The 14831-nt window shown below is 33.7% G+C and overlaps 1 protein-coding gene across 1 annotated transcript; it reads right to left on the bottom strand.

Moving 5' to 3' along the window:
• Positions 1-10440: 10440 nt before the first annotated feature.
• Positions 10441-11820, bottom strand: LOC102659498 (UPF0481 protein At3g47200). Its single transcript, XM_006574105.1, has one exon. It carries the CDS (start codon positions 11818-11820, stop codon positions 10441-10443), a length of 1380 nt encoding a protein of 459 aa, XP_006574168.1.
• Between the last annotated feature and the right edge of the window lie 3011 nt (positions 11821-14831).

Below are 14831 nucleotides of genomic sequence, written 5' to 3'. Positions count from 1 at the left end.
TATTTGTTTTCTCTCTACCTTCCTCAGCAAGCTTTGCATTTATCCATAGCAGCAATTAGGTTTATGATGGTATTAAGAGCTCTGCTGTGCAACTCTCTATTCTTTCTTCTTCTATTATTTTCTTTCGATTTCTTCATCATGAATGCCAATTCATCTTCGCAAGATCAATCTCCGAATATACACAACCCATACTATCTTCATTTAGGAGAAAATCCAGCAACTGCACTAGTTTCTCCAGTTCTTGATTCAACAAATTACTGTTTGTACAGTCGATCAATGCTTACTACATTAAGTGCAAAAAATAAAGTTGAATTTGTCGATAGATCCATACAAGGATATGCATCAAATCATACACTTCATACAGCTTGGAGGAGGTGCAATAATATGGTGGTTTCTTGGCTTGTATACTCAATCTCACCTTCAATTAGACAGAGCATTCTTTGGATGGATGATGCATGAGACATATGGAAGGATTTGAAGTCGAGGTATTCACAAGGAGATTTGCTGAGAATTTCAGAATTGCAGCAGGATATGACATCTATCAAACAAGGTGACAAATCTATAATTGATTATTTTACAAAATTGCATGTTATTTGGGATGAATTGGAAAGTTACAGATCAGATCTAGTTTGTTCATGCGATCCAAAATGTGTGTGTGATGCTCTTACTAGTGTTATGGAGAGAAAGCAACAAGATCAGGTTATGTAGTTTCTTAGAGGTCTGAATGATCAGTTTAATACTATTAGATCCAATGTATTGATGATGGATCATTTGCCTAGCATAGTTAAGGTCTTCTCATATGCTATTCAGTAAGAGAGACAACTTGCAAGTAACGATATAATGAGAAACACTAGCTTGATTAACACAACCTACACCAATTCATCTAATTCAGAAAATTCATGCACCTATTGTGGTAAAGATAATTATATTGTTTGTAAGTGTTATAGAAAAAATGGTTTTCCTCAGAATTACGCTCCTAGAGGAGGAACATGAAGTCAAAGTGGCTTTGGTAGAGGAAATTCAGGAGGAAAAGGAAGTAAGCTATGTACATATTGTGGTTTCATTAACCACACTATTGATGAATGCTACACAAAGCATGGCTATCCTCCTCAACACAGGTTTTACAAGTCTCAAGGTTTGAACATCAACAATGTCAGTTCAAAAAAGGAGGAAGGTGATAACTCAACCCAAGAAAGGAAACAACATAAAATGAGGATGTGAAGTTAACTACTCAGCAGTATAAAGCTTTGATGGCACTATTGCAACAACAAAACATAACTCACAACAATTTACATGTTAGTCAAATTGGTACAACTAGCAACAAAGGTAGTACTCTATCCATTACTTGTAGTGTAAGCAAGATCAGTCAAGAAGAGTGGATCCTTGACTCAGGTGCCACAGACCATGTTACAGTCTTTCCTCATAAAGTTGGTAATCAATTATAGGAGGAGGCAGCCTACTGGTAATCGATTACATGAATATTGTAATCGATTACATGCCATCTGTTCTAGTGTAATCGATTACAATATTCATGTAATCTAGTGTAATCGATTACAATATTCATGTAATCGATTACCAGAACAAAAAATAGCCTTTTCCTAAAAGAAAACTTATTTCTAAGTCTAAAAACTTATACTATCTTAAGAGTTAATTATACTAACAAGAAAAGTAAACTAAATTAAACAAAACAAGCGTCATACTTAATCAAAACACAAACAATCACTAAGGTCTAAAAGGCCTAATTCTCTTCTTATTGAAAAGAATATTTCTTTTGGGAAAGGTTTTGTAAAGATATCAGCAAGCTGATTCTTTGTATCAACAAACTCTAATATACAATCTCCCTTTAGGACATGATCTCTAAGAAAATGGTGCCTAATTTCTATATGTTTGGTTCTAGAGTGTTGAACAGGGTTTTTGGATAGATTTATGGCACTAGTATTATCACACCTAATAGGTATACGATCAAGAAGGATACCATAGTCAGATAATTGTTGCTTCATCCATAAAATCTGTGCACAACAACTGCCGGCAGAAATATATTCCGCTTCAGCAGTGGATAAAGCAACACTGTTTTGTTTCTTACTATGCCATGAGACAAGAGCGGATCCAATGAATTGACAAGTTCCACTTGTGCTTTTTCTATCAGTTTTAGATTCGGCAAAGTCAGAATCAGAATATCCTATTAAGTTACATGTTGAGTTCTTAGGATACCATAATCCTAAATTTATTGTACCTAATAGATATCTCATGATTCTCTTAACTGCACTCAAATGTGATTGTTTGGGGTTGGATTGAAACCTAGCACACATGCATACACTAAACATAATATCAGGTCTACTAGCAGATAAATAGAGAAGAGATCCGATCATACCTCGACACTGTTTCATGTCTATAGATTGACCAGATTCATCTTTATCTAAGTAACAACTAGTGCTCATTGGTGTAGCCATGTGTTTTGCACTTTCCATCCCAAATCTTTTGATCAATTCCTTGCAGTACTTGGATTGATTGATGAATATACCTTCTTGAGTTTGCTTGATTTGTAATCCCAGGAAAAACTTTAGTTCTCCCATCATTGACATTTCAAATTCACTTTGCATATAAAGGGAAAACTCCTTGCACAATGAATCATTAGTGGATCCAAAAATTATATCATCAACATATATTTGAACCAACAAAACATCATTATGCTTTCTTTTTATGAATAATGTGGTATCCACTTTTCCTCTAGAAAATTCTTTTTCTAGGAGAAAATTACTTAAACGTTCATACCATGCCCTAGGGGCTTGTTTCAAACCATAAAGAGCCTTTTGCAATTTATAAACATGATTTGGTTTATCCGGGATTTCAAAGCCTGGGGGTTGTTCAACATATACTTCTTCTTGAATTAAACCATTTAGAAAGGCACTTTTAACATCCATTTGATAGAGTTTAAAATTCATTATGGATGCATATGCTAAGAGCATTCTAATGGCTTCTAATCTTGCAACTGGAGCATATGTTTCTTTATAGTCTATTCCCTCTTCTTGATTATACCCTTTTGCTACTAACCTAGCCTTATTTCTAATAATTATGCCGTGTTCATCTAATTTATTTCTAAAAACCCATTTTGTTCCTATGATAGGATAATTTTTAGGTTTTTCTACTAGTTTCCACACATTATTTCTTTCAAATTGATTCAGTTCTTCTTTCATGGCAATTATCCAGTTATCATCTACTATGACTTCTTTTATATTTTTAGGTTCAATCATAGATACAAAAGCCATATTATTGCATAAATCTTTAAGAGAATGTCTAGTTGTTACCCCTTTTGATATATCACCAATAATGTTGTCGAGGGGATGATCTCTTGAGGCTTTCCATTCTCTTGGAAGTTCATTATTTCCTCTAGCCCCATTATCTTGAGAATCCTCATTGCTTCCTTCATCTTTTTCTTTAGAGTCATTTCCATGAATATGTGTATCTTCTAAGGAATCTGAAATATCATCTAAAAAATCCTTCCTTGGAAGAATGGCATTAGACTCATCAAAGGAAACATGTATAGACTCTTCAATTGTCATTGTTCTTTTATTATATATTCTATAAGCTTTACTATGCAGAGAATATCCAAGGAAAATACCTTCATCTGACTTAGCATCAAATTTTCCTAAGTTATCTTTTCCATTATTCAATACAAAACATTTACAACCAAAGATATGAAGATGTGAGATGTTTGGTTTTCTGCCATTGAACAATTCATATGGAGTTTTCTTTAAAATGGGTCTTATTAAAGCCCTATTTAAAATGTAGCATGCAGTGTTAACGGCTTCAGCCCAAAAGTATTTTGGAAGAGGAGTATCATTTAATAAAGTTCTAGCAATCTCTTCCAAAGATCTATTTTTCCTTTCAACAACACCATTTTGTTGAGGGGTTCTTGGTGTAGAAAAGTTATGCTCAATCCCATGCTTATCACAAAATAATTCAAATTCTTTATTTTCAAACTCACCCCCATTATCACTCCTAATAGATATAATCTTTAGATTTTTCTTATTTTGAATGATTTTTGCAAGTTTTCTAAATGCTTGAAATGCATCATTCTTATGAGTGATAAAAAGAGTCCATGTGTATCTAGAATAGTCATCAACTATAACAAGAGCATAGTAACTTCCTCCAAAACTCATGATTCTGGAAGGACCAAACAAATCCATATGAAGTAATTGTAAGGGTTGAGTAGTTGAAACAATGTTTTTAGATTTGAAAGAAACTCTAGTTTGTTTTCCTTTTTGGCATGCATCACATAGTTTGTTTTCAAACCAACAACTAAATCTTTTGATATTAATCTATTTAAGTGTTCCATGTTTATATGTGCAATCCGTTTATGCCACAACCATGGATCATCATCTTTACTAAGAAAACATTGATTATTATCTAGTTTTTGACTTAAGTCTATCATGTAAACATTGTTGACTCTAAACCCTATATGCTTTATATTCGTATCATGTTTATGTTCAATGACACACTTTTGAGAATCAAATGATACCAGATAGCCTTTGTCACATAATTGACTCACACTAAGCAGACTATGTTTAAGACCCTCAACAAGTAGAACATTTTCAATGGAGGTTGAAGCATTTGTACCTATTTTTCCAACTCCAAGAATTCTACCTTTGTTGTTGTCACCATAAGTTACATGTCCGCTTTTCTTGGGAGAGATATGTGTGAATTTTGATTCGTCTCCTGTCATATGTTTTGAGCATCTGCTATCTATGTACCACTTTTTCCTCAAGGGTTCCTACAAAATCAAGGTTGTAACTTAGGTACCCAAACTTTATTGGGTCCTTGTGTGTTAGTATGAATAAAGGATCCTTTTGGGACCCAAATCATTTTAATATTGTTACAATTTCTTCTAAAATAGCATGTAGATGTGCCATGCCCTTTTCTTCCATAGTAAAAACATGTGATAGAACTAGAATTATATTTTTGTGTGGAAGTAGAGAAGTTTTTATGAAATTTTTGTTGTTTTTCATATTTATATCCTAGTCCAGCCTTATTAGAGACATGTCTTTGTTTTCCTAATATGACATCTAAATTATTTTTACTATAAGTAAATTTTGCAAGTGAGTTTTTCAACTCTTTGATTTCTTTTTCATACTTTTCACAACAACTGCAAGAATCTGGCATTTTCTTGTTAGAAATAGCAGAGATATGAACTTTTTCATCAGGTTTAGAAATTGAGACTTCATTTCTAAGATGATCTAATTCTTTGTTTAATTTTAAAATTTCATTTTCTAAATTTGAAATTGTTTTCTTTGAAGATGAAACTAACTTTGCAAGTTTAATTAACTCTTTATGCAAATTAGCAAATGCATCTTGCAATTCATCAAAAGAAATAGATAAATTGTTTGAAGATGTTACCTCTTCATCACTTTCATAACTTTTTGCCATAAGGCAGAGGTTTATTTCTTCATTTTCTGAATCTTCAGAAGATTCCATATCGTTTTCATCCCATGTAATGTATGCTTTCTTCAATTTCTTTTCATTAATATTTTTCTTTTCAGACTTCTCCATCTTTTTCTTGAAGATGGGACAATCAACCCTCAGATGTCCAGGTTGATTGCACTCAAAGCATTTTAGAGTAGAAGATGAAGTTTCTGTCCTTCTTTTAGGTTTAAAATTGGGTCGCTTTTGATTTCCTCTGACTCTCAGGAACTTGTTGAATCTTTTTACAAACAGACTAATATCTTCATCATTATCCAAGTCAATAGAATCTTCTTTATCACTGTCTTCTTGGATTGCAGATGAGGTTTTAAGAGCGATTCCCTTCTTCTTCTTATCAGTTTCTTCATGCTGATTTAATCTTAGTAATTCCATTTCATGCTCCTGCAATTTTCCAAATAATGTAGCAAGAGACATACTAGATAAGTCTTGAGATTCTGTGATAGCTGTTACCTTTGGTTGCCATTCTCTATTAAGACATCTTAAGACTTTATTTACTAGATCTTCATTTTGAAAAGTTTTTCCTAGAGATGCAAGATGATTAACTATGTGCGTGAACCTCTTTTGCATATCTTGTATACTTTCATTTACATTCATCCTAAAAAGTTCATATTCACGAGTTAAAGTGTTTATCCTAGATCTTTTAACATCTGTTGTGCCTTCATGTGTTACTTGTAGTGTATCCCACATATCCTTAGCACTTTTACAATTTGAAACCCTAAAGTATTCATATATTCCTAAGGCAGATGTAATAATATTTTTGGCCTTTAAATTATATTGTACTAATCTTCTTTCTTCCTCAGTCCAATCTGCTCTAGGTTTTCCTATTGTTGCACTTCCGGCTATTATAGAGGGAACATAAGGTCCTTGTTCTATGGCTTCCCAAATATTTAAATCTATTGTCTCTATAAAGATTTGCATGCGGGTTTTCCAGTAGTGGTAACCCACTCCATTAAAGATAGGAGGTCTATTTATAGAATTTCCCTCGGGAAACAAGTAGTTTGATGAGGCCATAATTCTTGAAGCTTCTAAACTTTATACAAGAATGAAGCTCTGATACCACTTGTTGGACAAGTGGCCTCAGATATCTTAAGAAGGGGGGGGGGGTTGAATTAAGATATTACAACTTATTTCCCCAATTAAAATTCTATTTCACTTTCTATTCAAGTTATAAATTCCCTTAATAATGAATTTCTTAAATATTGATTCAAATAGAACAATTTGAATATGAATATAAAACAATAATAAATAAAGGAGTTTAAGGGAAGAGAAAATGCAAACTCAGATTTATACTGGTTCGGCCACACCCTTGTGCCTACGTCCAGTCCTCAAGCAACCCGCTTGAGAGTTCCACTATCTTGTAAATTCCTTTTACAAGTTCTAAACACACAAGGACAACCCTTCCTTTGTGTTTAGAATTCTTTCACAACAAGAGACCCTTGGTCTCTTAATCCCTTTTCAGAATGAAGAAGAAGAAAAGAAGAAATCTCTCTTGAAAGAGATAGATTGAACAATTTGAGCACTCAAATAATTCCTTATTGAATCACAAGTAATTTGGCCAAGGAATTTGTAAGAGGATAAAACGATTTTGCTTTTTAAGAGGATAAGACCTTTTTGTTCTGAAAAACTCTTAGCAAATTCGTGTCTCAAGTCACATATATATAGGCCTTTGATAGCCATTCAAGAACCACATAAAAAGATGTGACTGTTGAGAATATTTTCTGAAAATCTGCTCTGGTAATCGATTACAATATGTGTGTAATCGATTACACGCTTTAAAATTTGAATTAAAACGTTCAGAAACTACTGGTAATCGATTACCATATATGTGTAATCGATTACACAGTGCAAATTTTGAATTCAAATTTTAATAGCTGTTGTAAATCAGTTTTGGCCACTAGTAATCGATTACATCCTCTGGTAATCGATTACCAGAGAGTAAATTTGTTGAAAAAGACTTTTTAACTTAAATTTCTTGGCGAAACCTTTTGCTACTTCAATTGGAATTCCCTTCCTATTTAATATACCCTTTTTAAGACTCTATAGACTGTCTTGATCATCCATCTTGAATATCTTTAATTGCTTTGTCTTGAATAAAGCTTTGAAACACATGTGATCTTTTGGCATCATCAAAACATCGGCTTGATCCTTTGCTACAGAAGTGTACATGGTCATTCCTTAGGGTATGCAAGTGGCTAAACCAGGGCAAGTTTGCAAGCTTCAAAGGACTCTATAGGGCTTGAAACAAGCTAGTAGGCAATGGTTTGCAAGATTATCATCTTTTCTTAAGTTTGCAAGCAATGTGCTTTTGACCATTCTTTGTTCATTAAGCATGGTTGCAACACAATTTTTGTTTTATTGGTTTATGTTGATGATATTGTCTTGTTAGGAAATGATTTGCCTGGAATTTAGAGAATTACAAATCTACTCGACAATGCTTTCAAAATCAAGGACTTAGGAGACCTAAGGTACTTTCTGGGGTTTAAGGTAGCTAGAAGCTCTACTGGTATAAATCTTTGTCAAAGAAAGTATGCACTAGATATTTTCAATGATGTTGGCATGCTTAGTTCTAAGTCAGCTTCCACACCTTGTGATTATACCACCAAGTTGCATCAACACTCATGGTCACCTCTTTCCACAGAATATGCTTCCTCCTATAGGAGATTAATAGGGAGATTGATCTATCTGACCAACACAAGGCCAGCCATTACATATGTTGTACAACAGCTAAGCCAATTTTTTTATGATCCCACTACAGACCACAGACAAGCTGTTTTTCGAATTCTCAGATATCTCAAAGGGACTCCAGGTGCAAGAATTTTTCTGTCAGTTTCTAGTACTATTCATTTAAAAGGTTTTAGTGATTTAGATTGGGTTGACTTCCTTGATACTAGGAGGTCTATTACTAGTTATGCTGTGTATCTTGGTAATTTATTGATTTCATGGAAATATAAGAAGCAAGCTACTATATCTGGAAGTTCTTTAGAAGCTGGATATCGGGCCTTAGTTAGTGCCACTTGTGAGCTATAAGGGCTTACTTATTTGTTGGAAGAATTTAAGATTGATTTCCAGCATCCTGCTATACTATATTGTGATAATAAATCTACTCTTCATATTGTAGCAAATCCTATTTTTCATGAAAGAACAAAGCATATTAAAATTAATTGTCACAGAGTTCGTGAGAAGATGATGAATGGTCTTGTGAAACTTCTTCCATGTCTTCTGTGAATCAGTTGACCGACATTTACACCAAGGCCCTCATTCCTGGTGCTTTTTGGTTTTCGTATTCCAAGCTAGAGTTATTTTAGTTGGTTAGTCTCTATGTAACTAGAGTTAGCTTAGTTAGTTATGAGTTAGTTACTCTTACAACTAACTATATAATCAATTGTAATAACTAACTTTGTGAGCTAATTCATTTTCATGCTATTCAGTTCCTTCAATGTCTATTTTCTCTCTATCTTTCTCTCTATCTTCCTCTGCAAGCTTTGTATTTATCCATGGCAGCAATGATGTTTATGAATAACCTTTGTCTTACTTTGATCCTGCGAGTACACAACTTCAAGTGTCCTGTCCTAAACTCCACTACACCACAACATGGTTGAGAAACAGTGTCAAATAACATCAAAACTCGCTCATCTTTCTAAAATACAACTATTCACTTCATCTATTGGCACATTATCATTATCCAATACCCAAAAATTTAGAATAACTTTCCAACAGATATCATTATGCCAAGAAAAATCAAGTTCATTAAGCTCAAGATGTTTTTACTTCCTAGAAGGAAGCTTTTGTCTGCTGATATGCTATAAATTTTGTATATAACTTACTATATGTCTGCATCTTACCCTTTTAGAACCAACAAATCCTTCTTTAATTTTGAATTTGTTTCTTCCTCCATGTAGTGTCTTCTAATTCAGCAATTTTCTTTTTAAAATAGCTACCTTAGCTGCAAGCTCAATTGGATCAACTATAGAACCATGCAGGTCAAGGTCTGAATACTAAGCATAAATCTTCCTCCATTAGTAGCCCAATCAAATGCATCCCATATTGTTGCGTGCAAAGTCATTGGATTAGCAGGGAAATCTCCTCCCATAGCTTCTGTCCATGTGGCTTCTCTAATAAGAACATTATCCACATGAAATATTTGTATGGATAAACGAGAACACATAATTATGAAAATAAGTAAGCGACAACTTATATCTCCTAGATATTATACAAGGGACATATGAGCTTCCATCTAATAACTAAGGAAAGAAATCAAAGAATATTAATTACAGCTTATGATTTTAGGTAGCAAAAAAATTTCCAGTGCTATAAGGATATAACCATTTAAGTGTTAGTTACCTTAGTATCTGATTCTATTCATTCTCAATAAGTAACCAAAGCATCGGATATAATACTGATGTGATTAGTAAATGAAACAAGGGGATTTAGTAAATGGAACATCAAAACCAGACGAAATCTTCCTTGATTAATGATTTGACATGTCTGTTTTGCTATACCCTCTCTCTGTGAGAAAGAGTGGATAAAAACCCTTCCTTGCTTAGCTGCAGCAAAACCATCACAATAAGGCCAATAGAAGAAAAATGAATGATGAGAAGCAATCTAAGCACAAAGATCAAAGTTCTGTTTTAATGCCAATGAAACACTTGGACTAAGGCATAACTTTATGTTCCTTACATATCTCTATGTACACTTTTATTTTTCTTATTAAAAAATAGAAAGTCATGGAGAAACAAAATCTGTGAAACTGTGATTGTTAACTAGCAAAAACATTATTCCTAGCACAAAATCAAGATTTTTTTATTTATTCATTTGGTAAAAGCCTATATACCAGACACATGATACCACAAAATCAAGATTTTGATTTACTCATCTAGTAAAAGGCAATCAATAAACAGACACATGATTCCTCTTGATTTCACATTTGCTAAAGGAAACTTGGTGAAATAAGAAAACACTAAATTAGTCATTGTTGCGGGATGAGTAATAGGTCTGCATAATAGTGAGAACAAGAAGTGCAGCAGCCGCTAACACTCCTATGGATTTCCACACCGTGGGGAAATGATCGCGTTTCAAAATTTTGTACCAGTTTCCCCAATAGTATGCAATGATCTGAAAAACATGCCTGCACTTGTGCCAAGTGACCACAGGCAATCCTTGAAATGCAGTTGTGACTTTTCCCCCTTTGTACTCATTCAACCTTTCACAAATTTCGCTATAGCTCGAATCCATGTGTTCTGCTCCCTTCGTAATCGTGTGAAACAAATTCAGAAGTTCATCCTTGCTCTTCCCGGCCTTGTTCACTATAACCCCATTCTTCTCAAGCAGCTCAATGTCATGCTTACAACAAACCAAACCTTGGAAGAAAAGAGCATACGAAGTGTATTTACATGTTATCCAAATTCTGCTCTGCTCCCACGCGATCAAATTCCTCCACCTCACTTCTGTAGTGTCCTTAACATACAGCCGTGGGATCCGCAGCACACTGTCACTGAAATTTAACTCAAAGTTGAACCAATCCACCAACTCATGACCAGAAGTGGTGTTTACAGCTTCAATTGTTACTCCTGCAGCTTGAAGCCTCTTGGCACAGCGCAATAGCTCTTGCTTCACGCGTTTACCCTCTTGCTGGCTCTGTTGCACCGTGGACAAGTGCATCAAGTGAAGTATGTGGACAGGGTTTTTCACCTCGTCGTAACCGAAGGCCTTGCGAACGATATCAGCAACCCGGTGGTCGTTGTTGATGTCACTGGAATCGGGAAAGACCTTCCTATACAACTTCTTGAGAACAATGAATGGAATTTGGTTCTCAAGCATTGTGATATCATTCAGAACAGACACCACCTTCTCTTTATTTTTTAGTATAGGGTCGTTTGCATAACTATTAGTACTATTGCTACTGTTACATATAAAATCACCAAGCCTAATAAGAAGCTCCAACAGAAAACAACCATCTACAATCATTATTTTAGCCAACTCTCGCGGTTCCGATTCGATGTTACCTCCATAGCTTGCCATGATTATCTTATCCAGCTTGAGGATATCAGTGCCGCACTCTCTGAGCCTCTGCTCCGATCTTCTGTTCTGCTCCTGCGTGCCTTTTCTGTCGAGAAACTCACGCATGTAACGCCATTTGGTCTCTTCCATTAGTTGCACGTGCCTCGTGGTTGCTCTGTGTAAGGGTCCTATGGAGACTTCCTTTGGCTTGAAAGCTGCTTTGTTTGGGCCTCGAAGCTCGTCTGTGACGCTTGAGATGCTGCAGGCTTGGACTTGTCCGTGGTAGAGTGAGCCCAGCATCACTTCAATGGGAACCATCCAACTAAAGTCTGGTTGTTGAGTCATCTTGAATTGGAAAATAGGTTGGATGAATGTGACGAGATGGAACAAGAAGTGGGCACAAATAGTATATTTTATTCGTGGAAATCGAAAATGAATATTAAGGGATTTACAACAACTCTTGCATCCTCCTCAATCCAACCGAGCTATACCCCGAGCCTTAGTAGTAGGCACAAAGAATTGAAGCAAAAGGAATGGGAGAAAGAATTGGTAAAGCACATATGTGACTGAGACCAATTTTAGTTTTGCTTCCCTCTCGGTTCCTTCTGTGATACCATATATGCCTTTTATGGATGTGAAGGTTCTCAGAAAACGATGAGAAAAAGGAAAAGAAGACTTGAAGTTTCCCTGTTACTTCTCAGCAGAGTTGGGGAAATGATTGGAACCATGACGACTGGTTTTTTTAGTCGATTCTCAATACCACTGGCTTGTTGACCTGGTGGATCTTTAAGTCAACTAGTTTTGGATTTTTATGTGTAGTAAAATATAAATATTTTTATAATTATTTGAAAGCGAAAATATACTTTTCCTCTCTCATCTTATATATATATATATATATATATATAACCTTTTAAGGTAAACGATCAAATCTTTTTAACTTTAATAATTTGGTCTAGATTGTAAATTAATATATTCGGTTAAACTAAAGTGTTGACGTGAGCAACTACAAGTCTATATTACACACATAAGCCAAGCCTCCACGGTTTCGCTTCACTTGAGAATAATGATAGGTTATTGCAAACTAGTGCTCCTAGAATATTAATTAAGGAACTAAAAGAAAAAAAGTTATTTTGAAGATTATAAGAGAATATAAAAATAAATTATGAATAGTATAATTTTACATATTTTAATAATTTTTTTCTTTTAATTTCTTAATTAATGTTCTAAGGACCTTCATCAACATTTGTCATAATCAAGCTTGGAAAATCCAAGAATATTTAATAAATATGCCCCCACTTTTTCTCAGCTAGTGAAGAATGATATAAGGAGTAGTGCCGCAACATATTTGGGAACATCCCAAGAAAATACCCACAGTTTTGGCCAGAGCTGACCATGGACATAGTCTAATGGTGCGACGTCTCAAGATCTATAACTAAAAGAAACCCAAAAAATGTAAAAAAAAAATATATTTATAAATGTGTAGTAAAAAAATTATATTGCTTTATGTTATTTTTATAAGTAGGTTGAAATTTTTTCTCATTTTATTTAAAATTAAAATATGAGATGTGAGTCAAAAGTATAGAAGATTTAATTTTTTCTTTTTATCTAATGCGTTATACTCATAAGATTATGTTAGATTAATAAATTTTTAAGTGATATATTAACATGTAATGAACCTATTATCATAACTTAAAAGTGTTTTTTTAATAAGATACGAAACACAAATAATTACTCAAATTATAAAAAAAAATTAAAAGTAAAAATTAGTATATTAGTAGAGAACAAAAATATATGATGTGGTGAGAAAGAAAAAGAGAAATAGAAAGAAAAAAGAAAAGGAAGAGGATTTTTAAGAAATATTTTTTAATTTTTTCTTCTTTTGAATTAGTATAAATTTAGAAAGAAAGAAAAAGTAAAATAGACCAATATGGGCCGCCCTAATAGACCACCAAGCTTGGTTAGACTTAAAAAAATGAGGCTCATATAGAATATGGTTGACCCGATGGACCAGGTTGGGCTGACCTATCCATTTTTTTGCCCCTAATAAATTGCAATACATATTTTTAGACATAAAAAAGGTCCTTACTAATTATTCCGTGTAAGGTCAATAAAATGTCAGGACTGACCCTGGGTTTTGGTTCGCTATTGGATAATGAGATCAAAAGCAATACTTCATAGACATCAAATAGGAGAGAATTAAAGACAATTCCGAGAGAACGTAATAAACAAGATCATGGTTCTTTGTGAGTGGACGATGCGATTAAGAGTAATGTTACAATAGGGTAGTCACATTTTTGCAACACCCAAGAAACATGCCTCATACATAAGGAAGCCACTTCTAGGAGTAAGGCCTCTTATGCAAGCATCAAATCTACAACATGCCGGACTACTTTTATCCAATTAAGTGGATGTAGATTTTAAATCCAATCCATTTAATTGGATATGGATTGAATTTTCAAAAATCCAATCCATGAACACCCTTATAGTTGCTAGGTATGTTTATCGGAAAGTAGTTGCCATACATGGGAGTATCATTTGTTTGTCAATTTCCATATATGCATTTTGCTCAACCAACTGAGTTAGAAACCTAGATCCCTTGGTTAGTGTTTTTAATTAGCTAAATTGCAATTTTGATACCCTTTGTTTTCCAAATTCATGATTTTGGTCCTCTGGTTTTTAATTATAACATTTTGTCTCACTAGTTTTATAATTTGGCGATTTTGGCCCTTGATAAATTATTAATAAATAATTCTTATTAATAGAGTTATTAAGTTAATTATAAATTAATTAAAACTACATAATTATTAAAAACTTTAGTAAAAAAATATTAACCCTAATTCTCCATAATATTGTGCTTCTCGTCTTCTCCGCAAACACTTCCACCAACACACATGACTCCACCGACAATAACACAACATTAGGGTTAGTAATCTTTTATTAAAGTTTTTTTAATGATTAATAGTTTTTATTTAATATATAATTGATTTAATAACTATTAATCATAATTATTAGTTAATAATCTACTGGGGGACCAAAGTCACCAATTTATAAAATTAGGGGAATCAAATGCTAATTACAATTAAAAATCAGGGAGATCAAAATCATGGATTTGGGAAACTAGGGAGGCCAAAATTACAAGACTAAAATATATTTGTGATCCTTGATACATACCCAACCTTTGTTCTTGATCCCTGATAAATTTTTTCTTCGCATTTGCTCCCTAATATTTGAAAAGTTTTGTTTTAAGTTTCTATCATTAATTAAGTGATAACGTATCTACTAAATATTTGATAGGGCAATTTGCGGTGGCTCAAAAACCACTAGTATTCATTTCAAAATTAAAATTACTATTTTTG

The sequence above is a fragment of the Glycine max genome, chromosome 1 (genome assembly GCF_000004515.6).
Source record: "Glycine max cultivar Williams 82 chromosome 1, Glycine_max_v4.0, whole genome shotgun sequence".
NCBI lineage: Eukaryota > Viridiplantae > Streptophyta > Magnoliopsida > Fabales > Fabaceae > Glycine > Glycine max.
This window is presented reverse-complemented; position numbering and strand designations above follow the sequence as displayed.